This window comes from Drosophila tropicalis, unplaced genomic scaffold, assembly GCF_018151085.1.
Source record: "Drosophila tropicalis isolate 14030-0801.00 unplaced genomic scaffold, ASM1815108v1 contig_593, whole genome shotgun sequence".
NCBI classification, from domain to species: domain Eukaryota; kingdom Metazoa; phylum Arthropoda; class Insecta; order Diptera; family Drosophilidae; genus Drosophila; species Drosophila tropicalis.
This window is the reverse complement of record NW_027173070.1, coordinates 1,213,132-1,240,075: the sequence shown is the minus strand read 5'-3', so window position 1 is coordinate 1,240,075 and position 26,944 is coordinate 1,213,132. Positions and strand designations below refer to the sequence as shown.

The following is a 26,944-nucleotide window of genomic DNA, read 5'->3' as shown; positions in this document are numbered from 1 at the left end:
TTATAGTAAAAAGCTGATCAAACAAATAAAGTGTATCCGCCACTCAATTGCAGGCCTACATTTCCGCCTTTAAGCCTCTAAACTTGACCAAAAAAGGCTTTCGATAATTCTAAATGCAATAAACGAAGAAATGGGCAAAGGAAGGGCGAGGCCAAGTTAGTATCAGAGTTATTATTATTATTATGTGGTTAAGCCTCTCTTTCTTTCGCTCTCACTCGCACTCTCTCTCCCTTTCTGGTCTAACGTGAAAGGCAAAGACCGGTCAACGCTTGCCACCAACAACAACAACAACAACAACTGGAAAAATGTCAACATAGCCTCGGCGCACTTGCCACACAACTTACCTTAAGACTTACGTCTATGACTCCAACTACGACTCCAACTCCAACTCCAAGACCACAAGTCTGGGGGCCTGGTGAGGATTTCCAGCTGCGTAGACAGCGTGCAGACATTGGCCAGGTAATTTCAATTTTTGCGCTTTTCTAAAATGGTCTAAACGCTTTTCGCCCAAGTCGCTGTGTTTTATACCCTTTTTGGCAAGGAGATTATTAGATAATTCGTACAGAAAGCCATAAAAGTTGGCTAACTCTCGTCTCGAGTTAAATCATATTCGTATATCTTGAAATTGTTTTATGTGGTGGGCTTTAGGCTTTAGGGATTCTATTTAAACCTCTTTAATAAAATATCGATAATTTAGTTTGCTATCGATTAATTGCCATCCCTTACATGAGAACTCTTCAGTTTGTTCACGCTCAGCTTCAATCCGAGCCGCAAAGTTCCTGACATCAGGATTATACCCAGATTATGCCCTTAAACTGATTGCAGCAGTTTACAGAAAAAAAAAGAAAATAAAAAGAAGAAAAATAACGAAAAATGAAAAGTTGTTGCTGTTGTCGAAGTTGCAGTACACACACACATACACACACTCGCACACACACACATTTGGAAATGGAAAGTCATCGTCATCGTCTGGTTGTCGTTGCAGTTTTTTTTTTTTTTGATTTTGGTTTCTATGTTTTGGCTTTTTGCTTTTCGTTTGATTTGGCGTCTGCTGCAACAACAATTTTCGGTATATAAGTATATGTAGGCAGTTAGATAGATATATGTTTTAGCGATTTCAATACGATATTACTTTATGCCTGTCTTTTGGCATCTTTGCTGCGGTCTGGCGCTAATTGGTGGGCGCAGGAAAAAAAAAACGAAATTATTTGGTAACCGGCACTTAGAAAATTTGTTGCTATCGCCAGATGCCAAACAAAGTTGCTGCAAAAATAATGTAAATAAAAGCGAAAGTCGGTCTAAAATTTAAAATTTAAATTGAATTTTTTGTTTTGCCAGAGCCAAGTGCACGTTTAGTTGCCATAAACTATTTGCTGTCGATGTTATGTTGCCTATTGCTGGCTTAGAGTATGACTTAACTGGCGACTCGTCGACTGATTTCGTTTTACACTCTCAACTCTTGGCTTATATAACCTGAAAAGGGTTCAAAAAACTGTGAAATGGCATTAAAATTGCAAATTTTTACCCCCCTCCTCTCCCCTTGCTGGCTGACCAAAGAGATAACGACTACTAAAAATGAGAAAAGAAATATCTGCTTAAATCTAACAAAGCGGTAAACTTGAACAGTTTCTAAGAGCGTTCAAAACTCATTTAACGAAGTGGAAACAAAAACCACAAAAAAACAACTCAAAAAAATCTACATAAATATATATATCACATATATCAAACAAAAGACAGTTTACAATAGAGCAAAATGTGTAGCTCCTCGTTCTGTCGTCTTAAATAAATTGATATGTAAATATTAATAAATTTAAATTAGTTGCCGACCATGAGATCTAGACAAAAACAACTAAGGTTAACTCTCAATATATATGTATATCATGAACTTGCCCAGGAAATGAGATAAAGTTAATAAAGGTAAAGATCAGAGGATTAAACGAGACTTGAGTTTCAAAGAAATGTGCCCTTACCCTTATCATTGCCTGGGCAAGTTTCATACTCTTATGAATTAAATTTGAATTGATTTATCTGTAAGGATAATAAGAACACTCACTTTAGACTGAACTTGAATCTCGCAGTTCAAACTGATTCCATCAAAAGCAACTTTATTTGGCTATAGTTATTGGATCTTTACAAAAAGGATAGCCAAATATTGTAAGATCTATGTAAGAGGCCAGGAAATTCTTTTAAAGGTTATTTACTTTCAATCTGAATATCCTCAAAACTCCTTAAAATCGTATCCTATCCCTTTACGGGTTAAACTGCATCTGTATACATGCTAAAACTGCACACTCTCGATGATATCTTAGTTTGTTACCTAATTATAGACTAATTTAACTACAATACACAGCATTTGATCCCTTTATCTTGTCTAGTTGATATGCCCATTGTCTTGGTAATGATATTCATGGGCTTTCCTCACAGCTTCAGAGCTGTTAATTTATGTGCCTTCATATTTGAGATAAAAACTTCCTATATGCGAACATCTTAAAGCTTTATCTTTACCGCAAAGTTGAAACACTACCGCAAAGAGCTGCTGTCTGTATTTATTACCCCCGGAAAACTCAAGGTTAGCATCAATTCGCCAACGTCAGCGACAAAGCCAGCAACTAAGTTAGCGGCACTTGATTTTCCTTGGCTTTTCTTTCATTTCCTACTACCGCAGAGAGCCTTCATTATAAAATGTGTGACACCATGGCAAAACTTTATACACAAGTTGCATATGTATATAGACACACCGCAGAAAAAAGCAAAAACCGCCAAGGAAGACAAAAAGCAAACCGAAACCGAAAAGTCAGCGTTAATTATGTGCATTTAATGTTTTAATTATTGTTTTTTTTTTTTAATAGTGGTAGCAGTATTAGTTTTTGTTGTTGTTATATCGAGAGAGAAAGTTATAAACATCTAACAGCAAACGCAGCAATGAAAGAGAAAAACTACTCATAAATTAAGTAAATGTTAAAAAGATAAGTTGCAAACTTGTTGTGCGTGTTTGTCTATATCTTTTAGCTGTGTTTGGGTGTTATAATGATCATGATCATCATCATCATCATCGACGTCATTATCAACAAGCTCATGATCATGGGTGAAATTTTATTTCGAGCGGTTCACTATCAATGAGAAATAATAATGTGGGATGGAAATTCATTTCTATATGACGGCAATGGCAATCAAAAGTGTTTACAAGTGGAAGCTAAACCAATTTTTAAATCGCTTACATGCCACTCACTTATTCTTTTGATACCCTTCATTTCAATCAGTAAGGGTATATGCATTCGCCTCAGTAAGCTGGCAAGACGGCGTGCAAGGTAAAACATTATTAATGATAAATATTGGTATATCAAGATACTTTTGAATGCATCCTTGTCTAGTTTTCAACATAAGGCTAAGTTTCTATCAATATCGTTGTAATTCTCAACCACTTGTAGCATGCGAAGAGTGCGCAAGATAGCAGAACTTCTAAGTAGCCCAAAAACGATAATATTTGCACCTTTCGATGAATCGATTAGATTATCTAAAAACTCATTAACGACTATCGATAAGTAAACAAAATTTTAGAGTTCTAAAAGCCTGGTATTTTTTTTTTAGTATTTTATTAATGTGATCCTAGTAGGTCTTGCAGACCAATCGAGTGTGCCTTGACTTTTTCACAGTTTTCTTACTGATTGCTTTTCCTCACTTTCCTCAGTCGACTCCAAGCAAGTCTAGCGAGCAGTCGTACTCCTCTGAATTGTTTCCTTATTTTACAATTCCACCAGTGAAAATCATTTTAACACTTTAAGTTGATTTCATTTTCCTTAATTCAACTTTAATGCCCAATTTAAAGTTTAAAATTTCTGGCGAAGAAGTTTTGATTGCCTGCGGCACATACTTAACTGAAAGTTTCCTTAATTTTTATATGATGAATTTTTGGAGTATTCCTAATATGACCAAAGAAGTTAAGATTAAAATTAGCCACTGATGGGATGCATCCCTTAAATTTTCCATAATTTTAAAGAACCAATTAAGTTAAAAAGTAAATCGAATTTTAAAGAGATTTGAAATGGTTTTACATACTGAATAGATTTAAGGACCCGAGTGGTTTTTCTATTTAAGGGTATTGAAAATTCGTTTTCATATTTTAAAATAAAGGCAAAAGTGCTTTGGATTGATGTCTGGTGAACTGAATTAACTACAGTTAGGTATGAATTTTCATATGAGTCTCCCTTCACCTTCTTCTCGGACGTCTCTGTCTCTCCTTTATTGAGAATCTGTGTCAAATCGGTTTAAAAAATTTATATAAGCGTTTCATATATATGCATATATGTATATATGCACAAGAATACAAGTTAATGAAAACGAGTGGCTTGGAAACCGGTTCTCGTTATAATTTCATACACTTTAAGAACTGGTTGGATTTAAGCCATTTTTCAAGTCACATATTGACCAAGTAAAGAACTAAGCTAAAATTTAAAACCAAGCTAATTCCTTAGTGCAAATTCGATTTAATTGCTAAACCCCAAAAACCATCAGACACGCAAACCAAAAAAGAGAAATAAAAACAAAACTGTTTGATGGATCATCAAAGATTTATTTGCGAATCATTAAAACGATCAGAAAACGCTTTAAGCTGCTGCCCAAACATTGTGTATCTGAAGCATCATCATCATCATCATCGTAATATCCATAATAAACAGCTCAACGCTTTTGGCCAAAAACAAAAACATAACCGAAAAATACAAACGAAACTGCGAAACTTGATTGCCTGTCGTTTTGGGCCAAGTGACGATGACGGCTCTGGCCTCCCCAATCACAATCTTGTTTTGTCTTATTTTCGAAATGAAATTTTAACGTGGAAAAAGTCTTCCGCTTTTGGCCAAAACGTTTTTTCCTTCGACCATAAGAGATAGATGAGCGGGCAATCGGCGCGGCTCTAATCACAAGCTGCCTTCAATGTTCCATTGATTTATTGGTAAATTTCAAGTTAACACTTTACTTTTTTCTTCTGTCTCTTGCTCTTCTCATTCTAAATTGAGTTATTTATACCTGCTGCCGGTCGTCACGTAGTTTTCCCGCAATTGCAACTGCCCCTGCCCCCCTGCCTCCCGCCAGTGCCTCAACAGCAGGTTGCAAGGCATCTCTAAGAGATACATATAGGAGCATGTATATACATATGTTAGATTTATTTTCCCGATTTTGGCAGTCTTTTTAATGAAGCTGCTGATTTATGTTCTGACAACTGCCGAAAGCTAATGCAAAAAGAGAACAAAAATCAATTCGATATGAGCAATTTTTAATTTTCAATCGAATTTTCAAATCGCAAATCGATTTTGCCTTGTTGAAGCTGAAACTAGAATTGGAATCTATTGATTCAAGAATCTGAAGTGTTAAGGAATATACAACGAGGACAATTCCCATTATGATATGGGGTAATCTTAAATAAATTAAAGTAAGACAAACATCCTGTCGATTGCCTTGTCCAAGAGTATTCAAAAGCACCTAAGTAAATTCGAATACCTCTTCAAGTCTCATTAGCTGCCTTTAATTTGTTTTTGGAAAATGATTTGTGACTTATGTTGTTTCATTAAAAAGACTCTTAAAAATTTTCCCTTCAGACACTTTCCAAAGCCAAACTATGTATTTGCCTGGTTTGCTTGAAGCGCCTTCTCTTTCTATCCATTACTTGGCCATTTTGTGTTTTTTATGGTCAAATGAACATTGAGACAAAACACCAAAGCGAACTTGGCCAGTCGAGCATGTTTAACATTTGTATTTTTTTTTTATGTTATTAAAGTTAAAATAAACTTGACAAATGACGTCTAAAAATAAAAACCAAATTGGTGAAAAGTTTTTTAGTTGGGAAAACACATTTTGTGAGAGGGGAAAAAAGAAAATTACTCACTCGCTTAGTAAAAATCTACTAAGGGGAAAAATTATAAAAATTAATAGCATAAAAACAAATATAATAAAACTATTAATTGGTTTTTAGTTACAGCAATTCATCCATGAAATGAGATGGCAAAATGAATGTCCAAGAGAAATGAAATGTTTCCATTTTTTGTGTTTTCTTTGGGAAAGAAATGTAAAACTGAGTTTGAGGTGTGGAATAAGTTTATGAAGATTTATAATTGTTATTATTGAAGAATTTGTTAATTTATTTAAAGTTTATTAAAACCTTGAGAAGTGCTCAAAAAAAACTTTAAAATGATTTTGAAGTTAAAATGTGTTTAAATGTCGTTAAGGGAATTCTATGTTAGAAAGTATAAAATTTATCACTTGGAACATTATTGATCCTAAAATGTTTTACTTCGATTTTTTGTCTCTTTATAGTTTTGAATAGTATTTTTAGAACTTTGTCTTATGACTTTCGGGTGATTTATGTATTCCTTTTTGTCCCCCTAAATCGGCAATCAAAATGTTTCATTTCTATTGTTGTTATTGTTGCTATTCTGGCAAAACATAACTTTTATCAATGGCCCCCATAAAGATTTAACAGTATTTTGACATAAATAGCTCAGAGACAGAAACCGAAACCGAGACTGAGACTGAGACTGAGAGACACACAAAAGACCACAAGCTAAACAGAACAAAAGCATTGAAAAAGAATAATCTTAATGAACATTAGAAATTCATAAATATGTTTTGTTACACTTCCACAGAGTTTGGTTTTTGTTTGGCAACTTGGGGGCTTGATATTATTATTATTTGGACAGATCATTTTAAACCTTGCCTAAGAATTATGTTCCATTATTATTTTTCTATGGCTATGATGATTTTAGCTGTTATTCCATTTCTTTCCAGTTAAACGACTTTCATACAGAATACGATTAAATGAAATGGTATAGAAGATAGAGAGGCAGCTGGGGGAATTGTTGGTAGCACTTTCGAAAGGCACAAATCATGGCCAAACAGAGAGAGAGAGAGAGAAAAAGAGAGAGACGGAACCACATGGAAAATTCTATTACAATAGAATCAAACTTTGTCAACCGAAACCAAACAAAAATTGACTTTAATTACCTGCCAGTTGTTACCCGTTAGAGTATTTCATGAAGCGGCATATGCGGCTTATGCAACAAAACATTTTCCATGCTCTAAATGAAGTATGAAGTAATTGAATGGGTTATTGGTTTTACATATAAGAGAAAGCATTTTGTTCTAGTATGTTCTACAAATCGAAAAGAAAAGGGCTCAATCACTATTTACTATTCCTACATAAACATAATTGATTAACAAATGCATTTTGACGCCATGGAAATAGCAACCGAAGGACATAATTGGACTTTTTTAACCTCATTCAAAGTGTTAGTTCATACACTTTCTGTAGTTTTCATCCTTCATGAATCCTTAACTGAAACATTAACTTCACCCTAATGAAAAGTATGGAGAATACTCTGCATGAGGTCAATCCCAGGCATTTTATAGTCGGATATGACTCTCTCAGTTGACTAAATAGACTGAATGAAATAGAAAAACGATGAAAATTCATTTAAAATCATGATTCAGATGCAGTTTAAAACAAAATCTCTTAGATGAAAAAAGTGCATATGCATGCGGTGTGTTATCAAAAGGTTTTCTCTTGGCTACTGCCTTTTCCAATGGGCCTCGACATTGATGCAGTCTCACGTTTACACACCACACACACAAAGTATTTATGATCATGTGTTATGTCTATGTCTATGGGTTTTGTCTGTATGCCAATCGTCTAGCTTCTAAGCTCTCTTTAATCGTCGGCTACTTCTTTTTAGCCTGGTTCCCTCTGTCTCTTGTCAACGCCGCGCATTTACCTGCGCCGTGGCTGTTGGCCTGCTCCATCTCGAGCAACAGGAGACAGTGTCTACATTCTGACAAGTCATGCTTAATTATTATGATTATCGGATGTTTTATGCTCTATAATTGCCATTGGCAATCGTGACTTGGCCTTTTGGGCGTCATCATCACCACCAAGGAAGGGGACCAGACCAACTTTATTCTTTATACATAAGCTGACCTTCACATGTGTGTGTGTGTGTGTGTGTGTGTGTTTGGTTAATTGATACTTGTAATTGTTAAGCCAGGCTCAATTCTAAATTGCTTAAAATTGCCTCTTTTCTTTGAGTCTCTCTATAAATCTCTACATCTCTCTCTCTCTGTCTCTGTCTCTGTGTGTCTCTCTAAAATAATTTATGCAATTGCCTTTGGCAATTTTAATGAATACCTTTTAGTCGCTAAGCCACACACACAATCCACAATAAGCTATCCAACAGTAGCCACAACAACAACAACAAACTCTTCATCTTTGCCAAGTTGTGGGGGGGAGATGGGCGTATATTAAAATTTATTATATAAGCCAACTCTTCCTCCCCCACCCCCGAGCTCGACTTGGAGTTTTTTCTGCTGCTTTTGAGCCGCCCCGTATACACAATCTTTAAACATCTTGCGCACTCATCAACAACATTTCAAAGGAGTACATCAAAGTGGTTAGCTTTTGCCATCACAGATCTTTGTTGCAGATGAGCATAGAAGCTGTGTGTCGCTGCTGCTGCTGCTGCTGCTGCACTGCATAAAATCACAAAAAACTATCTAAACAGGAAACCCAACAGGCATCAGGTAGCCACCAACAGCAACAGCAACAGCAGCAACATTGTTGATGTCGGCGTCGAGTAAATTAAAACAAAACGTTGCCAGTTGCCCGCTGCCCGTTGCTCGCCTCCAACCATATGCCACCCCCTCTCAATCTCTCAGTCTCTCTCTCTCTGTCTGTATCTTCTTCTTAGCCATTATCTTGGAGGCTGTTTTAGATGTTTGCTACTACATACGAATATGTTTTTTTTTTCTAACCAGCCAGAGAGCCAGCCAACGGGCTGTTTGCTACTGTCTCGACTGTGTTTTGTTGCCTTAACACTTTTGCACAAATGTTATTATGTTTTATGCGCTTCTTTATGTTGTTGGCCCACAGCAGCAGCCGTACCAGCAACAACAACAACTTTGATCGATTGTCTGGCTGTCTGTCTGTCTGTCAGGTAAAAGAACTGAACTTCAACTTGAGTGAAATGGCCAACATAACGTTCGTTTTTTGGTCTGGCTAACCTTTTACATAATGAAGATGCCACACCCACTGGCTGCAAACGGCGTCAATCAGTAGCACACGTCTAAAATTATATACATATCTATAAAAGACTCGCTCGACATCAAATAGTATTTAGTCACGCCTCGAAAATTAGATGACTAAAAAAAAAAAAGAGAAGAATTGAAAATGCAGCTGCATGGATTTTACATCTAATAATTAACATTAACATGCCAACGATTTAAACAAATAAGTTGTAAATTTCCTGTCTAAAAACGACTACAGGAATGCAGTACACTGAGAGAAATTTCAACAAGCAAGATTGGATTAGAGTGGGAAAAACTAAATACTTAAACCTGTTATTCACATCTTAATTCTAGTTTAAATAATAAGAGAATCTATTATAAATACAAACAACTATTATATGAGTCAAGCATTTTCTGTCCTTTTGCTATGTCTTCTCTATTATCATAAATGTGATTTTGGCAAGAAACAAGACTTTCTCTGAAGGATGGATCAAAAAACAAAAAGATCCAATGATTTTTTACCCTTTTTTGACTTTAGACATTATTTAAAAACATTGTAAAATATTACAAATTAGAGTTATTAGATTATGTTGGAAAAGATATATATGTAGGTATGTGTATATAGAGTATAGTCACACCCAGATTCATACTAAGCAATCAACTAGCCTAAAACATTAAAGTTAGTTAAGTTAGTTTTTCAATTTGACTTGAATAATACGTTTTGTTGGTGACCCCTTTCAAAGTACTTCAATTAATAAGCATTAAGTCCTTGTCTAAAGTGTAATACCTGAACTCCCCAAGTCTATAAGTACAAATACATAACTTGTCACCCATTCTTTATAGAAGTTTCCAATGGGTCTATTGGTCTATTGCAAAATCATTTAAATAATAGTCAATTCTTTGCAATAATCTCTTGTTCTCTGTGTAGACGATTGTGAGATTTTCTCTGGCTGGATTGAACAATGAGCAGCAATAAAGCACTGCTAACATATGTATCTGCATATCTCTTGGATACATAGGAGAACAAAATCTGAGTCATGTAAGCAACAGGTGCACACTTCCAGAGCAACAACAATACAACTAGCAACTTCACAACGGACAGCCACAACAACAAGTTGGCCATAATCACAATAATTTTCAAGTCAACTGGTTCAAATGAAAACAAGTAAACGAACAGCAATAGCAGCAGTAACAAAAACAAGAACAAATGTTCTAATCTAAGCAAATCACATAGAAAATTGATATATAAATTCCAGTGGAAGTCTTTCACTTTGATTATAGCAAAACATTGGAGAGCTCTTTCCTTCTTTCTTTCTTTGTTTCGTTTCTTGGGTTGAAGTGGCATCCTTTTGGACGGCTTCTCTCCCACTGAATCATTCTCAGTTAACATTGACAGGCCAGACAGAAGAACAATTTGGGGCGCCCACACACAGACCAGCAGAAGAAACACCAACAAAAAGAGCCAAACTAATTACATGCCAAGTAATTTTAATACCCCTAAAGAAGAAAGAAAATAAAGAAGAAGATGTAATGCTGGAACGAAAAAGAAAAAAATGGTGCAAGAAAACAGTTTGAGGCCAATGGACTCATCCTCATCTCATCACAACCAAAGCTCGCTGCATGCCTCTAAATGGCAAGAAGAAGAGAAGAAAACATAACGTCATGAGCAGCAGCAGCAGCAGCAACAACATCCAAGGAAAAAAATGTATTCTGCAGTTCTGAGTGTGGACTGTTTGACCCAGGGAAACAGCTGCCATCACACACATATTGTCCAGAAAGCAGGAAGTTCTTTCCGATGGTCAAGCCTTCGTATTTGTATGTATGTATGTATGTCTATGTAAATTGTGCCAAATCAATGCGATGATTAAAGAAATTGCTGAAAGGGAAAAATGTATAGACAACAAAAAATTAAGCAAGCATTAAAAGCCATCGAAAAGGCATTAGTATGCAGCTCTCACACACTCACTCACACACATACACGCAGCGGCAACTGCTGGCCATATAAGAGCGGCAACTGGCAGCTGAAAAGAAAGGCCAGCCAACAAAACAATTTACCAAGTTTGGCCTAAACGGCCAGTGACAGTACGACCACGAGCAACAGTCAACAGCAACTGTTACGGCAGCAACATCCTCATAGCGTGCATTGCAACACGTGCGTTTACCTTTTTCTTTCTTTCTGTCCACCTGAAAGGTGCTTGGCCAGCAGGAGAGGCCAAACCAGAGAAGCCAGGCCAGGCCAGGCGAGGCCAGTTACTACCAACTACTAACTTTGAAGTTTTTCGCGCGAAATTTACTAACAGCAACCAGCAGCAACAACAAGCCGAAGAAGAACTGAAAAACGCGCGTGCGCAACATTTGCCACAAATGGAGTTATCAACCAAATGGGTCTTCATCGATAAAAATTGATGAAGCGCTTCTTCGGGGCAAAAAAGAAGCATCTCTCTCTCTCTCTATCACTCGCGTAAGACTGCAATTTTCCAAGGAAATTGCTTTCGCCTCGAGTGGCAAACAAACGAGCAATGAAGGCAAGAATGACGCATATGTTCCATATACATATACGATGCGTGTTGTTGTTGGCCGTTAGTGAAATCAATAATGATCCATCAAAACAAAATAATGTCCAAAGCAATTGCCAAAGATTCTGCCTTGCACAACAAACAGCAGCAATAACTTGGCCAAGACCAGTAACGGATTTACCCCAAGTCAATGGAGGCGCCCTATGGAACAATCAACATTTTTGAATGGAAATAAATTTAAAACTTGTTCTTGAAGATATAATTCTTAACTAGTTCTAGCTTTCTTATTGGATATTTACAAATTCCAAGTTGTTTTAGTTGTTGTTTTCTCTGTTTTAGTTACCACAACTACAAAACATTCTCAATCCTTAGAACTATTTCTGAAATTTTGTCACACCTTGCGTATACGTTATACCAATAAATGATGAGATGGTAGCAGAAAGGAGCAGCTAAAATACAGCATAACTGTTAGTCCGGCCCTGGCCAAGAGTCATCATCAGAAGCAACTTAAAACAGACAGACAGACAGTCACACAACAAACCCAAAAAAAAAAAAGTGAAAAGTGTCAAGTTTTTTCTCTTCTTTTGTTTTGAAACTTAACAATGTGTCTGCATTGTGTTTACTTTTATTATTTTAGTGTCAATGGAATTTGTCAGCTAATGTGCCATTCGATAGTAACAATCTCTGTTGGCCTAATGATCGGGCTCTGACATACAAAATCATTGAAGTGTCAATGTGAGTGGAGACTCTGTTGCAATATGTATTTTTTCAACTTGAATACTTTTAAATTAGTGTAATAAAGTTTGCATGCAGAGGGAGAAATACCATGAATTAGCGATCAGCGATCAGCGATCAGAGATCGACCGACCCCATCAAAAGAGTTTGTGTGTGTGTGTGTGTGTGTATAATTAACGTTCTAACTACAATCACACACTGATTGCCGATTGCTCCGAGTAGCTAATGACAAACTAGTGAGAGAGTGAGTTGAATAACCTAAACTCAAGAGTGCAGCAAATAACTCTGCAACAACGACAACAACAACAGCGTTGCAACGTCAACGAAATTGTCATTTCAGAGTCTGAGCATTCAGAACAAGTTCATGGCATAATTGCCAACAAACAATCTCAGTGTTTTGTCTCACATCAGTTGCAGGCAACACCTGATTCTCTCTCACTACCCCTCTCTCTCTGTCTCTCTCTTGGACTTTAACTACCATTCCGAAGTGAGGCATCATCATCATCGTCATTGTAGTTGTCGTTGCATCACCTGTTGCTGTTGCTGTTGCTGTTGCGTATTGAGTTACTTGCCGCCGCCCCGCAGGATGTTGCCGAAGCCATCCTTTGAATGTCAATTGCAAGAAGTTTCAACATATGTTGCTAGTCTGTCTTTGGCGCCAACAGCAGCAGCAGTGAAAGTATAAACTTACCAAACAACAACAGTTGGCTTACGGAACTGGTATTTAAATACTTTATGCAACATTGAACCACAAAAAAAAAAAAACAAAAAAAAAGCATTACTTCTAGTCTCTCTGAGTGGGTGTGGGTGTATCTGCTAACAAATTGCTACCGTCTTGTGTGCACCAATTTCAAAATTGTTGCAAGGCAATTAAAAAAATTGCATGTACGTGCAACGACAACAGCGGACTAAAATAAAAGCGGTTGCAACAGGAACCGCGCGGCAGTAGCAACAGAAGAACTGATAGCAAAGATTATCATTTTTGCCAGCCTCTTCATTTTTCGTTGCAAGCTTCTGGCTGGGTTGTTGCTGCAACACTCGGTTGCTCTGTTGCTCTTTCTATTTTGATAAAGCGCGTAATCGTAAAAACGCTAATGATACTATTTCTGCAGCAATGTGATGATTAAATGTTGCTGACGATGTTGTTGCAGACGTAACCCATAGCTAGATGCAATCATGGTCCAGGTTGTCTCTCTCTCTACGCTTAATTAGCGTAGAAAAGGGCGCAACATGCATCTGCATCGACAACATGGCAACAACAACCATAAGAACATGGAACTTGCAACAAATTCAGATACAGGTTTTCATTTCTGTGATCTGTCATTTGGCGGCAACAACAACAACAGCAGCAACAACTAAAAATAGTTGCACACGTGCATGCATTTTCGACTATTAGTCTTAATAGCTGAATGCATCATAATTTACCTTGACATTTAGACCAATGTCTGTGCGCGCATGCCAAAGGTAATTGCCATCAGCAACAACAGCCCCAAACAACAACAACAACAATTATGCAAAATACTTGCAGGCTAACACGCCTGCATTTTTGATTAGCTACAAAAACTATTTATAGTCTAGCAATATACATATATACAAATTGTTGGCATTCCACAACACAAACTGATAACAGGTGATCATCCTTAACGAAAAAACCCATCAAGGTCATTTGGCTTATTGATTTTCATATTCTCGATTCTCCAGAGAATTTACAGAGGCAGCTGCTGCTGCTGCTGCTGTTGCTGGGCCTAAAACGAAAATGAAAACTGAAAGCCAAAGCCATGTTGCCGCCGACGCAATGCGAGATCGAGCAACCTACCAACCGAACGGGCAAATGGTTTTTGTGGGTTTCTTATTTTTTTTTGTGGTCGATTTTGGGTTATGTTTTGTGGTACAAACTGGTCTGACTCTCTGACTCCGACTCGGTCTGCGGCTGTTGGCTCCAACAACCTTTAAAAGAATGCGGACTTGCCAGTACGTAGTAGTCGACAACAACAACAACAGCAACAAAACACACACACTCGCCCATATTTACGGTCGGCGAATAGAATGGAACAACGAAATTCCTTGAGAAACTAATAACAAAGCGCCGCAGTTTCTATACCCTTTGCGTTAGGAAACCCCCACCGAACCCCCTTTACAAGAATCATAAAGAAAAGTCATGGGGTAAAGTGAATGTTTAACTTTTGATAGACTCTCTTAAATAGAAGATTTCTGAAAGTGTCAAATCATTTACAGAGACATGAATACTTCTTTCTTTGCGTGAGAGTGTAATGTGTAAAAATGTGTAACAAACTGACCAGAAACTTGCCACATGCAACAAGCTGCAAGCTGCACAGCTGTGTGCCAGGAATTTCAGACAACTATGCCCCCTTTTGCTAAAGAACACTCTACTATAAAGCTGCTGCGGCTGCTGCTGCTGCTGTTATTATTAATAATCAAGCAAAATATAAAAAAGCAAAGAAAAGGCATCTAGAGAGTGAAGGCAAATTAAAATAAAATTAAGTGTAGAGAAATATGTGCAAGACGAGCCAAGACAAGAGAGACAGGGCCAAGGGAAAGGCAGTTTATAAAATAGTTTAACAATCATACTCAGATCCCGAAGTTCGAGTCACGTTTTGTAAAGTCAACTTCATCCTCGTCGTCGTCGTCGTCGTCGTCATCGCCGTCATCGTCGTCTTGGCCGTTGTTACAGTGATAATGAGCCAAAAGGTTTAAGTTCTTGGAATTGCGCCAACTGACCGCGCGCGTCCTTGAAACTGGTTTTTAGCCCCATAAACAAACCAATGGCCAGTGCATTCACTACTAATACACACTCTTTACTATTAGCTAGTAGCTACTAACTAGCTAGCTAGTGGCTACTACGATCCTGCCAATGCCATTAAAATCTTTACACTATTAATTAGAAGTCAGTTGCATACGAAGGAAATTTACGACAACCTCTTCGAGTATTCAAGCTAATAGTATGAACAAATTTAACTGCCCTTTGAGGTTTCGTTCTATCTCATTAAGGGTCGAATTGCACTTGTCTTGTCTAAAAAGTCCAATTAAGATTATAGTTTTGTTAGAATCTGCTATAATGGTTAGAGTAACAACTAAAACTGACTAAGAAGGCAGTGGGTGATTTGTTAGTTAGTTGAGTAGCTTTTCCCAAAAGTGTTTGAAGATTTTCCAGGAAGATCCGAAATTCTCAATCTGAAAGTTAAATAAATATAAATATGAAACTCCTTTATGCCTTTTTTTTTTTTAATTTAATATGCAAAATCTTTAGATGTAAATGGTTTGTTAATACCAAAACGAATCAACGGAGACGGAAGCAATTCTATGATAAAAGGATCTTCAAATTTATAAATCATAGCAAATGAAAACCGAATAAATTTAATAAATCAAATTGTCTATCTTTTTACTACTTATGCTCCATATAAATTACTCAAAGATTTGTGCAACAATTTGTAGTATTTTTCACGTATTTACTAAAATTATTGGCGCTCAGGCAACATTTTTCATTTTCGCAAAACTATTTTGTTGCACAATCGAGAGTTACTCGTTTCCATCTTATCTGTCTGACTGTCTGTTGGACTGTCTGTTTGACTGTCTGTGCCCAAAGCAAAGAGAGAGAGAAAAAAAACAATTTTACACCAAAAAACTTAAGCCAATTCCTGTTGAAAATTTGACGCGCCTGTGAGCGAAGCAATTTATGTTAATTATACGCTCCGTTGAACGAAAAAAATAAGCAGGGAATATCGAACAAAATAGCTGGGAAATTGGGTTTTTAGGCCTAAGCAAAAGTAAACAAATAATTTGCTCTATTAAAATGTATATTTTTCATTTTAACTCTGTTTTCATTCGTTTATTCAATTTTTAATTGCAGCACTAAAATAGCATGCGTCTCTTTAAAACACACAAGGACAAGTATACAACTGCCCAACAGCAACCGCAACAGCAACAGCCCCACTCACAGCAAGAGGAGAAGCAAATCCATCAGCGTTTCAGTCAAGAGAAATCAAAGAAAACAGCAGCAACAGTATGCGGCAACAAATTCAACAAAAGCCTATCAACAAACAACACATCGTTGATCTCATCGTCTTTGCCTGATTTGCATGACAATTCTGTCGTCATGATTCTCAGTTGCACCACATTGGCCAGCAGCGGCAGCAATAATGGTGGTGCTGAAACAGCAACAGCATCAACAGCCGCAGTAGCAGCTACCTCTGGCGGCGGCAACACCAACAACTTACAACAGCAGCAGCAACCGTTACGCACAGCCACGCCCACATGCCTGTTAAGTGGTAGGCAAACACCGTCGGCCATATCGGTAATGTCGCTACAAGAGGCCACCAATTTACATCGCCAGCAACATCAGCAACCGACCATCTATGTACCCATGCCGCAATATCATCAATATGCCAAACGTCTACAGGCCAATTCCAGTAGTTGTCTCTATGAAAAATCCAAATTTGAGGGTTCTGATGCTAAATTGACACAGAAATCAAGTGGTAAGTAACACAGACTCTATTTTGTACTCTTACAGACAGGGGAAGGGAAATTCTTATTTGTGTTTGAACTACCATAACATACGAAAGTTTTACAGAATAACACAAAGAAACAGGAAAGATACGATCTTCGTTTTAGACTAAGAAGACTTTTGAATCTAAAAGTCTCTTAGGACAAATCTTTACAGACTACAAGATAAACGAAGAGTGTAAAATACATGAGTGTATATGCCATTTTTTGTTTGGTTATTGAAGATAGAGTCCTTGCATACCTAACACATGATAAGTTTTAGTTTTTTACTAGAGTATTTTACTTGAGTATTTTAGGATCATATAGTTTTTGCGAGTTTAAAATATTATAAATTATGATGAACTTTCGCAAGGATACAAATAAATCTATAGTTTTTCTTAAGAACCGCGTAGCAATTGTGGCAAATAGCTGCAATCTCTGAGCTCCCAGTGGCAATCCTTTGATATTTCCTTTGTTAAATAGTGGCCTAAACCTTGATTCAAGCACAATCTCTTGGCCAGCTGGCTTGGAGAATGAAACAACAGAATGTTGTCCGTTTGCATCATATTCTCGAGATTGATAAACCAAACATAATTCGTTTCACACACATTTCTGAGGCGCAACCAATGATGATCATTGATCTGCCTTTGCGTATCTATGTGCCACATGCTGCAATTGCTATTGGCACCCAATTGGAATTGATATGCGGCCTCAGCATAGAGATAATCTCGCTGATGTTGCAGGCACAACCAATGACTTCTGAGTAGAATTTGCAGTGATTGAGGAAAACTTAAGAGCATATTTTCCAATTGAATATTCCACATTTCCGGCTGCTGCTGTTCGGCACGTTTTAATTTTACAAGATTTAGCACAAAATGCTGATAAAGAACACTTTTCGGAATGCCAGATGAACGTCTCAGCTGCCAATAGAAACTCTGCCACAATAGTAACTTGAAATGATTTGTTGGAGTCAGTTTTAGTTGAATATCCTTGATTTCATGCACACTCTGAGGCCAGTGTACATTCCAAGCCAATTGCTGCTGCTGTGCAGTGTTAAGTGTCCTAGAAAGTTCCTCTGTCCAAGCATTAAATTGCTCTAATGAGTTATCCAAATGGTTAAATACTTCGTTTGGCAATACAAACATTGCTCTGGCCGAGTTTAAAAGCGAAATGATTCCGAAAAGCTTAGGAAGAATCATTTTAATTGAATGGAATTCAATAAACTGTTGTATAACTTCCCCAATCGCTGATATTTATAACTTTCAGAGTAGGAAGTCTTTTTTTCACAAATATAGATAAGGCAAAATGTTGCATCTTTGAGATACTTTTGGGTTATCTGTTTGAGGGCATCCCCATGAATTGATGAAGCGAATGCTCGCATCCAACTTACCTATTGTCATTGCCATTGATTTTGTTTTTACCATCTCTTTCTTCTCTCTAATTTGCTCACGAAGGTCATTTGCCTGACTACACTTTGGTCACAGCCATACCCGTTGTGGTCCTGGATGATGAACAACAAAAGGTCACCTCAACCGAAATGAACAGCAAGGAATACACCTCCAAGCACTCCAACTCCACCTCCTCCTCGTCATCCACTTTATCTACAACCACACGGAATGGTAAGTACTCTCTAAATAAAGACCTTTTAAATTGATTTGGCCACGTGTCGTCCCTGCAAGATGGGAATTTATGGGATAAAGTATTTCCATAAATTATACTTGTAGCTAAATATAAGCAATAAAAGCAATTTAAAATTGAGTTCTACATGGGGTCGATGGGGAAATCACTTCCTCTCTGACTGTTGTGACAACCGCAGGCAATTGTCATCGATATGATGACAGTTGGGTTGAGGAATGGGTATATATATATATATACATATATACTTATGTGTGTATTTACACAAAGCACACTCCAAAATACCGTATTGACCCGATTTCGCATCAATGCCCACCGACGATGCACAGTGGAACAATTTGATAAATGTTTCCAAGAGCTTTAAATTTTTAAAAAGAGGTCTGTAAAGACCTTTTTTTCTTTAATATAATAAGTTGGAGGAGAAACTGAACAAAAGTTAATGTTTCAAATATCTGGTTTAGTTTTAACCAACAAATTAGGTAGAACGAGCCACTGTGCATTGTTATTGTTGTAGTCGTTGCTGGTTGTCATTCATGTTGCTGATGTCGGGGAGATGGAACAACGACAGCAGCAACAGCAACAGCAACTAGGGTTTCATTTTCGTTTTGGTGAAGCCGCAGCTCGATCGACCAAGTGTGAAAAATCTGAGCATTAGTTGGCCAGTCAATTTTCCTACCTACCCCCCAGCTACGTTTACAGTTTGCGAATTGAAATATGAGCTGGAATAAACACAAAAATAAATCATATGGCAATATTCTTCTTCATCAATGTTAACGGTGCCCCAAAACGATGATGATGAGGAGAACGATGAGATCGATAATCAAACAGAAAGCGGAGCAAAGAACGAGTCTAAAGAAAGAAAGAACAAAATCAAATCAAATCGTATCGCTTCGAAGAGGAACATATAATCAGCGATAATCCACACAGTAAATGTTCATGCGTGTTCAGAAGGAGATGGTGAAAAACAGAAGGAGTGGAAGAGCAAATCCCATACATATTGGATCGGAAATTATAGCATTTACCTCTGACGTTTATTGATTTCTTCTTCACTTCTTTCTTTCTTCGCTCTCTTGTTTTTCGAGGGCTGTCGATGAAAGCAATTTGCATTTCGATATCTAATATGATTTCTCTTGAGTATTGTTTCTTACCTACAGAGAAAAAAAAACAATATGATATAATCAACACTAATTACCGACCCCCAACTTCAACTCCAAGTCCAATTCCAACTCCGATTCCAATTGCCATTGCCTTGGCATTCCAAGGCAGCTGCATCTCATATCATATGGGTGAGAAATGCTTTAGCTGCAAGCTCGCTTGCATGTCAGCCGGCAAATTGCAACAAAGCCATCTCCGACTTGTCTGGGGTCCGGATCGGGGTCTCTCTCCCCCATACCATACCATGCCATTCCGTTCTGCTCTCCTCTGTGGGGCTGGCGGGCATTTGACACCGTCTTGAAAGTTAAGTGGGTGTAGAATTTGTGGCATGTGGCTGGAGGTGATTGCCAACAGACTCTGTGTGCTAGAGAGTGTGGCGGAGGTTGTCATATAATTGATGCCCCGCCGTTTGCTATTATTGTTTAACACTCGGTTGGTGCTGCTGCCGCTGCTGCTGCTTCCCGATCCCTTGCCACCGTTCCTCTTACTACATACATACATATATATTTCTGATTGCAATGGTGAAAACTTTAATCAAAGGAGAACTCTGTCAGGCCTTGGGTGGAGTTTTAGAGTTGCGCTGTCAACCTGCATTGAGTCCGCCGCCTTATGGCCATCGTCGTCGTCGTCGTCCTCATCATCAACCTCTGCGCGCTCGCCCACACATGGCCTGAACTGGACAGCAGAAATTGAACGCGGGGACCCATTGCCTAGCGGCCTCAAATACGGCTTTGGCTATTAAACAACTTTGGCACGAGTCAGCAGAAAAGAAAATCTGAGGCCCGGATCATAAGAAGCTTAATCGAATATTGTATACTCTATCCTATACTACAACAGCCATAGTCATTAGATTATAATCATCATAATTAAGTATGTCTGATTATAATCTATTGATCCTATTGAACCTATTACACTCTTCAAGGAGTTTTGATTTAAACAAGAATATATGGACATATCTCTCCTTATATAAACGGGAATGCTTCTTCTCAAGGCTTAAATGCGTTGTCCACTTCTGACCAAGAAGCGATGTACCCTTTTAATGAAAAGGTATAACAGAAAAAGAGATGATGCTCCAACTAATATCTATATAATTACATATCGGTTTAACTTAATGCTTTTCAATTCATGAATTCGAATTCTAATGGATTCTTAAGAGTCGAGTAACGATTTTTGACAGAGAAGACCATGAACTTGTATTGAAAAACCTTGTTTATGGTTTTTGAGTATTAAAATATTTTTAAGTATTGGCAATTTGGGTTTAGTAGGAAAAAGAATCTGATGTTATTAGCTTCTTCTCATTGGAGCAAATTGAGTGCTTTTTATGAGATTGCTTGCCAAGTCTAATTTTTTGTGATTTTATTGGCCCATAAATATGTACATATGTATGTATGTATGTGTGTGTAGGTAGGAACTATTTCGCATTAAAAGCCAAGTTAGTTCCTAATAGACCGGCAATAATAGACCATAATAGCGAATGCGTTAAAGTGGGAAAAGAAAATTCCTTTATAAAATTTCAAAGTCTTTCGGTGACCTCTGCAAAAAACATCTGCTGGATGGGTCTAGGTTTCCTGGTAACCCTTTTTAACCACAACTGGCTTGGGTTGGCCTCGCTTGGCTTGGAACTGTAACTCGATGCGAATTCACAAACACGTGGCAAGCTGACCACATCAATGGAAAGGTGGGGGAAACTTGATTGACAATGCCAATGTCCAACTTTTATTTTTATGACATCCCCCCAACCAATTTCATGTCGAAAGAGTTGGATTTTTTCTAATTGTTCTCTCCTTTTTTTTCTTATTTTACAGTCTTCACCTGGGGCAAACGTATGAGCCGAAAACTTGATCTTTTAAAACGTAGCGATTCACCCACAGCCAGCGCCCACAGATCCCACACAGATTTGCGTAGTCTTTTCCATTCGCCAACGCACCACAAGAGCAGCAGCAGCAATAGCAGTCCAAATACGGCCAAGACTTCGCCATCACCCACTGGAGGCCATCACCATCATCAGCAGCAGCAGCAGCACCAACAGGGCAGTAACACTTTAAAGAAATGCAAATCGGGACCCATTGAGACGGTCAAGCAGCGGCAGCAGCAGCAGCAACAGTTGCAGCTACAGGAAGTGGGCAGTCAGAGTGCTCAGTCCACGCCCACTCATCAGGCTCAACAGGCACAGTCGGCTGTGCGCCCTCAAAAGGCCATAAGAAATTTCTTTCATAGAATTGGGTCCACGGGCATGCTGAATCATCGTTCGCATAATCTTCTCAAGGCTTCGGAAGCGGCTGCCCAACAGGCCACGCCGGCAGTGACAACACTGTACAGGAGTAGCTCGACAAGTCAACTGTCAAGCAGTTCCTACATTAGATGCGATGATCCCACCGAGGGCTTGAATCTCCAAAGGGAGCAGCGACAGCGAGATCAGAGATTGCCGCGCATAGCTAGTCTTAAGTCTAGCAGTTGCGATGATATAGCCAAGGTTAGTAATTGTCTAACGGCCAGTACGAGTGGTGAAAGTGCAACGGGAAGTTTAAGTCTAGGATCACCACCCACTACCAATGGCACTACGTCAGCAGGGGCAGGAGGAGTACCATCTTCAGGAGGCGGTGATTCTACACGTCGTGGGGCATTTCCTTATGCTTTTCTACGATCACGTCTGTCGGTTCTACCCGAGGAGAACAATGGATCAGTTCATCATAAGCCACATCATCATCTGCCACATCAGGTTGTACAACATCAGGAACATCAGGGACCCGGAAATCACTCTTCCCCCTTACTCCAGCGTCGCTCTCCAACGGCTGATGTCTCACGCAATGATAGCATCTCGTCGAAGGACTGGGAACCACTTTACCAAAGATTAAGTAGTTGTCTTAGTTCAAATGAGTCCGGCTATGACAGCGACGGTGGGGCAGGTGGCGCCGTTGCGAGTGCCCGTTTGGGTAATAATCTTAGCATCTCTGGCGGAGATACAGAATCTATTGCTTCGGGCACTCTCAAGCGCAATTCCCTCATCTCGCTTAGTTCATCCGAGGGCGTCGGCATGGGTCTGCCATCCTTGAGGAATAGTAGCATTTGCAGTGCACCCGTCTCATTGGGTGGCTATAATTATGACTATGAGACGGAAACCATACGTCGGAGATTCCGTCAATTGAAGTTGGAGCGTAAATGTCAAGAGGACTACATTGGCATTGTGCTATCGCCCAAAATGGTGATGACCAACAGCAATGAGCAACAATATCGCTATTTGATAGTGGAATTAGAACCCTATGGCATGGCCCAGAAGTAAGTACATAATCAATGCCTGAATCCCCGGGTATTTTACTGACCTTGCACCCTTCTTTCCTTTAGGGATGGACGTCTTCGTTTGGGCGATGAGATTGTCAATGTGAATGGTAAACATTTGCGGGGCATTCAATCATTCGCCGAAGTCCAGAGACTCTTGAGTAGTTTTGTTGACAATGCCATTGATTTGGTCATAGCCCATGATGAGATAGCCACCATTACAGATTTTTATACGAAAATCCGCATCGATGGCATGAGTACACAACGCCAGCGTTTGAGTTACATTCAGCGTACCCAAAGCACAGATAGCTTGACCAGTTTACAGAGTATTCAGCTCCATCAGCAACGTGAGGAGGAGGCCGCAGAACGTCAACGAGCGGCTGGCGATGAAGATGATCCTGTAGACGATGGTGAGGATCAGTGTGATGCCCGTTCGTTGGCTAGTGTTAGTACATTGCCCACTCCCATGCCGTTGATGCAATTGCATGCCATGCAAATGCAACATCGCCGCAGCTCAACGCCGCGCAGTAATCCGGATCATGAGCTGCTGCTGCGTCGTCGTTCGCGCAGCTCTTCAGGTCAGCGCAGCAGCTTGACCCTAACACCGACACCGCTCTTTAACCAAAGTAACAATAGTTGCTCCTCCTCGCCTAACCACCACAATAACTATCACCATCAAGGGGAAACCGATTCCTATACCCCAGTCTATGCGAATCGAGCGGCTAGTGTTTGTGTCACGTCGGTGGCATCTCTTGCGGATGATGAGAAATGGCAAATATTGGCGCGCAAACGTTGCTCCGAGGGTGCGGCCTTATCAACTCCTGGTGGTGGTGCTCCGCAGCAATTTGGCCAACGTACGCATTATGCCCGTAACTCTATTAATTTGGCCAATTCGCATTATCGTTCGCTGAGATTTGCCCATTCCCGTTTGAGTTCGTCACGTTTGAGTTTGTTTATGCAAACGCCATCGAGTCCGCCGCCGCCTCCACCGCAGACGCCTAACAATCTAACAGAGGGAGAAGCGATTAATAATATATCCCAAACAACAACAATTGATCTCACTAACACTCAAGAGCCACAGCAGCAGCTGGAACACCAACAACAACAATCACAACAGACACCATCACAACAACAACAACAACAACAACCACATCAATCATTATATATCAAGCATACTTCAAAGAACGTTTCATTATATTCACCTAATCCATATGTTAATTCGTCATCCTCCTCCACATCAGCAGCCTCAGCCTTGGCATCGGCATCATCCAAAGATGTTGAAATAACCACTGGGTGCTCCACTAATAGCTCACTAGCCCCACCTGCCGCCTCTTTAATGCATCATCGTCCATCGCTGCCAGTGGCCAAGCTAACCATACGTGATGAAGAAATGGCCGAGGTTATTAGAGCCTCAATGAGCGAGGGTAACACATAATTAAAATCTTCCATGGATCTGCTTGATTATACGATTTCTAATTTCCACTTTCCACTTTCACTTACAGGCAGTGGACGTTGCACTCCCAAGACCATAACATTTTACAAAGGTCCTGGTATGAAATCTTTGGGTTTCAGCATTGTGGGTGGTCGGGATTCACCCAAGGGTAATATGGGTATCTTTGTTAAGACCGTCTTTCCCTCGGGGCAGGCTGCCGATTTGGGCACACTTCAAGCAGGTGAGCATTTACAATTCCAAGCAGAACTTCAAATCCTCGAAACTGATGATAATCCTTTCCAGGCGATGAAATAACAGAGATTAATGGCAACTCAGTGCAGGGCATGAGCCATGCCGAAACAATTGGTCTCTTCAAGAATGTACGCGAGGGAACCATAATATTAAAAATCTTAAGGAGAAAGTAAGTACAATTGATATACGGAAATAATTTGCAGATTAAAAATCCTTAACAAATTCATTGCAGATTACAAAAAGCCAAGTCTATGGGAACATAGGCATCTAAGACTACTTACGATTAGAGTTACATACATTGTTTATGTATATATTTATAGAGACTAGACTATTGGCGTCATTTTCATGTGGAATCAATATCCTATGAACATACCTGAAAACAAAATGTTAAATACAAATTTCTGGAGAGAGGATCTCTCCAAAGAAGCAAATCGTATCAGATGGAGTTCAAATTTTAAATTATTTAATTACTTAAAGTAAAACTAAGTTAAGCATTAAAAAAACCTGAAAATAAAAGTCTTCTTTGATCGAACTTAAAGTAAAATGTCCGAAAAAAAAAACTTTTATTAATATGTATTATGTTTCCTGCACAATTAGTCTCTGTTTTTTTACAAAATGCTCTATGCGGTTTTCAAGGCTCTCTGTAAAAATAGATCATATTATTAATTGTTGCTCTGTGGGGTGAAATTTTTAAACTTACCGCAACGCGTACGTTCCAGTAATGGTTGATATTGACGAGGTTTAACCGAATCCTGAAGAAGATACACCTGTGATTGGACAGGCTTAGCCGATTGATATGTACGACTCAAAAGTTCTTCCAATTGTTGGAGGACATTTCTTATCATTGTGCATTTTACACTAAACTGCGTCCATTCACCTTGAATATTTTCAATAAGTTTGGTTAGATTCTCTTCATTGTAAATCCAATCAGTTAAATGAGTTTCCGCTGGAAGAACTTCTGTGAAGTTATCGTCTATTAGAACCTCATCGCCTTCATCATCGGTCGTTCGTCTTGTTGTATGTTCACGAAATTCACAATGGAACAGATTTAGTGGCAAACCTATGGCAGGGGTATACTGGGGCTTACAGGGATTGACATTTATATCCAGCAAATTGCTAATAATGCTTGGCTTCTCCTTTCTCTGACCCACAAGCAACAAGATGGCCATAATGCAACGTATCTGATGCCAAAGAAAGGCATTTGCCTTTATCTCCAGATAAAACATGTCGTAGCCCGAGTCTTTTTCATTCAGAGTCTCTTCACACGGTTGCACACGTGCAGCCTGTAAATTTCTCATAAAACTTGTCACTCCATTGTGCACATCCATTTTACAGAAATTCCGAAAATCTGCATGTTTTACCAGCAATTGACAAGCTTCTTGCATGGCATCAATATCCAAATCACCCTTTGGAAAATAATACCGATAGCTTCTCGCTATGCAATCGAAACGAGCGCTATAAACGGGACTACGTAATGGCATCCAGGCAACGCACTGTATATTCTTGGGTAGCACTCGATTCAGCAGTCCACAGTAATCGATTTCAGTCTCCAATGAGGTTGGATCCAATTGACTCTCTGCTGGATATTTGCTGCGCAGATCAATGGAAATCACTTGACAGAATGCACTAACCTCCTTGTCAGTGCGTCCACAACGATGATAGTTCGAGTTGGCTCTCGATTCAATGAGACAGGTGCGTGTCAAGGCACGAAACAAATTAGACTCTGTAAGGCTTTTAAATATATGAATCTGGCATGGATTATAGGGTATCCAAAGCTCACCTATAGTATCATTGGAGTCCTCTTGACAAGCAAAACCTTGATAATCCCAGCCAAAGTAGGTAACCTTCAATAGCACATGCCTTTTATGGGCTCTGCAAGAGGTTTTCTATAAATTCATTCAAATGATTCACTTTACTTTGGACTTACGAAGCCCAATCGAAGGTCCGCTGCCTCTTGTTTGACTTTGATCCTGAAGGCACATTGTTAATAGACGACGTATCCTTAGCTGTTGACGCCTCTATGCTGGCAATGTCCTGCTCCCACATTTTTCGAGAACCTGGATCCGTAGTCTTTTCATTTAACTTCTTTTGCAAGAGGCTTTTTAGTTGAAAGTTGTAGGCCTCCAGGCGAACTATTTGATCGATGAGCTCCGGCTTGGACAATTTCTCCAGTTCCTCACGGGGCAGTCCCTTCAGCCGTTTATTTATCACAACTTTCTTACCATCTCCCATGGCTTATTCCTGATGTAAACAAAAGACCGCAATAAGCAACAAAAAGTAAACACTACAAATGAACTCCCATGTGCAGGTGGCGGCTTATCGATAGCGATAGACGATAGATTCGATTAACGGTGGATGAAAACTTACCCAGTGAGACCAGCCGTGGAGCATATTT

At 39.0% G+C, this 26,944-nt stretch overlaps 3 protein-coding genes across 6 annotated transcripts in view; 1 reads left to right on the top strand and 2 right to left on the bottom strand.

Annotated features, from left to right (window-relative positions):
* a (arc) overlaps positions 1–25,093 on the top strand; it is a 37,674-nt gene extending 12,581 nt beyond the window's left edge. For 2 of the 4 annotated variants that reach the window (XM_068289806.1, XM_068289804.1), the window contains 7 exons: positions 16,168–16,792; positions 18,254–18,418; positions 21,395–22,865; positions 22,932–24,289; positions 24,368–24,538; positions 24,601–24,718; positions 24,782–25,093. In XM_068289806.1, the coding sequence (XP_068145907.1) occupies positions 16,180–16,792; positions 18,254–18,418; positions 21,395–22,865; positions 22,932–24,289; positions 24,368–24,538; positions 24,601–24,718; positions 24,782–24,812 (3,927 nt within the window). In that variant the 5' untranslated portion in view covers positions 16,168–16,179 and the 3' untranslated portion in view covers positions 24,813–25,093. Of the gene's footprint in view, positions 1–16,167; positions 16,793–18,253; positions 18,419–19,700; positions 19,721–21,107; positions 21,268–21,394; positions 22,866–22,931; positions 24,290–24,367; positions 24,539–24,600; positions 24,719–24,781 lie in introns of those variants that run through there. The other 2 variants (XM_068289807.1, XM_068289808.1) reach the window with 2 other exon arrangements.
* LOC137577694 (uncharacterized) lies at positions 17,198–17,944 on the bottom strand. Its single transcript, XM_068291228.1, has one exon. It carries the CDS (start codon positions 17,942–17,944, stop codon positions 17,198–17,200), a length of 747 nt encoding a protein of 248 aa, XP_068147329.1.
* LOC137576585 (tRNA pseudouridine(38/39) synthase) lies at positions 24,990–26,865 on the bottom strand. The gene is made up of 4 exons (XM_068289809.1): positions 26,477–26,865; positions 26,330–26,421; positions 25,250–26,272; positions 24,990–25,190 (listed from the first exon to the last, which is right to left on the bottom strand). The coding sequence occupies exons 1-4, from the start codon at positions 26,779–26,781 to the stop codon at positions 25,126–25,128; spliced, it is 1,485 nt and encodes a 494-aa protein (XP_068145910.1). The 5' UTR covers positions 26,782–26,865; the 3' UTR covers positions 24,990–25,125.
* Positions 26,866–26,944: the final 79 nt, after the last annotated feature.

Bases quoted from the DNA above. Each gene is read 5' to 3' on its own strand.
- LOC137576585 (XM_068289809.1), bottom strand. From the start codon at position 26,781: ATGGGAGATGGTAAGAAAGTTGTGATAAATAAACGGCTGAAGGGACTG. The intron at 26,422-26,476 runs GTAAGTCCAAAG...AACCTCTTGCAG, and splicing joins CGGACCTTCGATTGGGCTTC to AGCCCATAAAAGGCATGTGC. The intron at 25,191-25,249 runs GTAAGTTTAAAA...CTATTTTTACAG, and splicing joins ACTGGAACGTACGCGTTGCG to AGAGCCTTGAAAACCGCATA.
- LOC137577694 (XM_068291228.1), bottom strand. From the start codon at position 17,944: ATGTTTGTATTGCCAAACGAAGTATTTAACCATTTGGATAACTCATTA.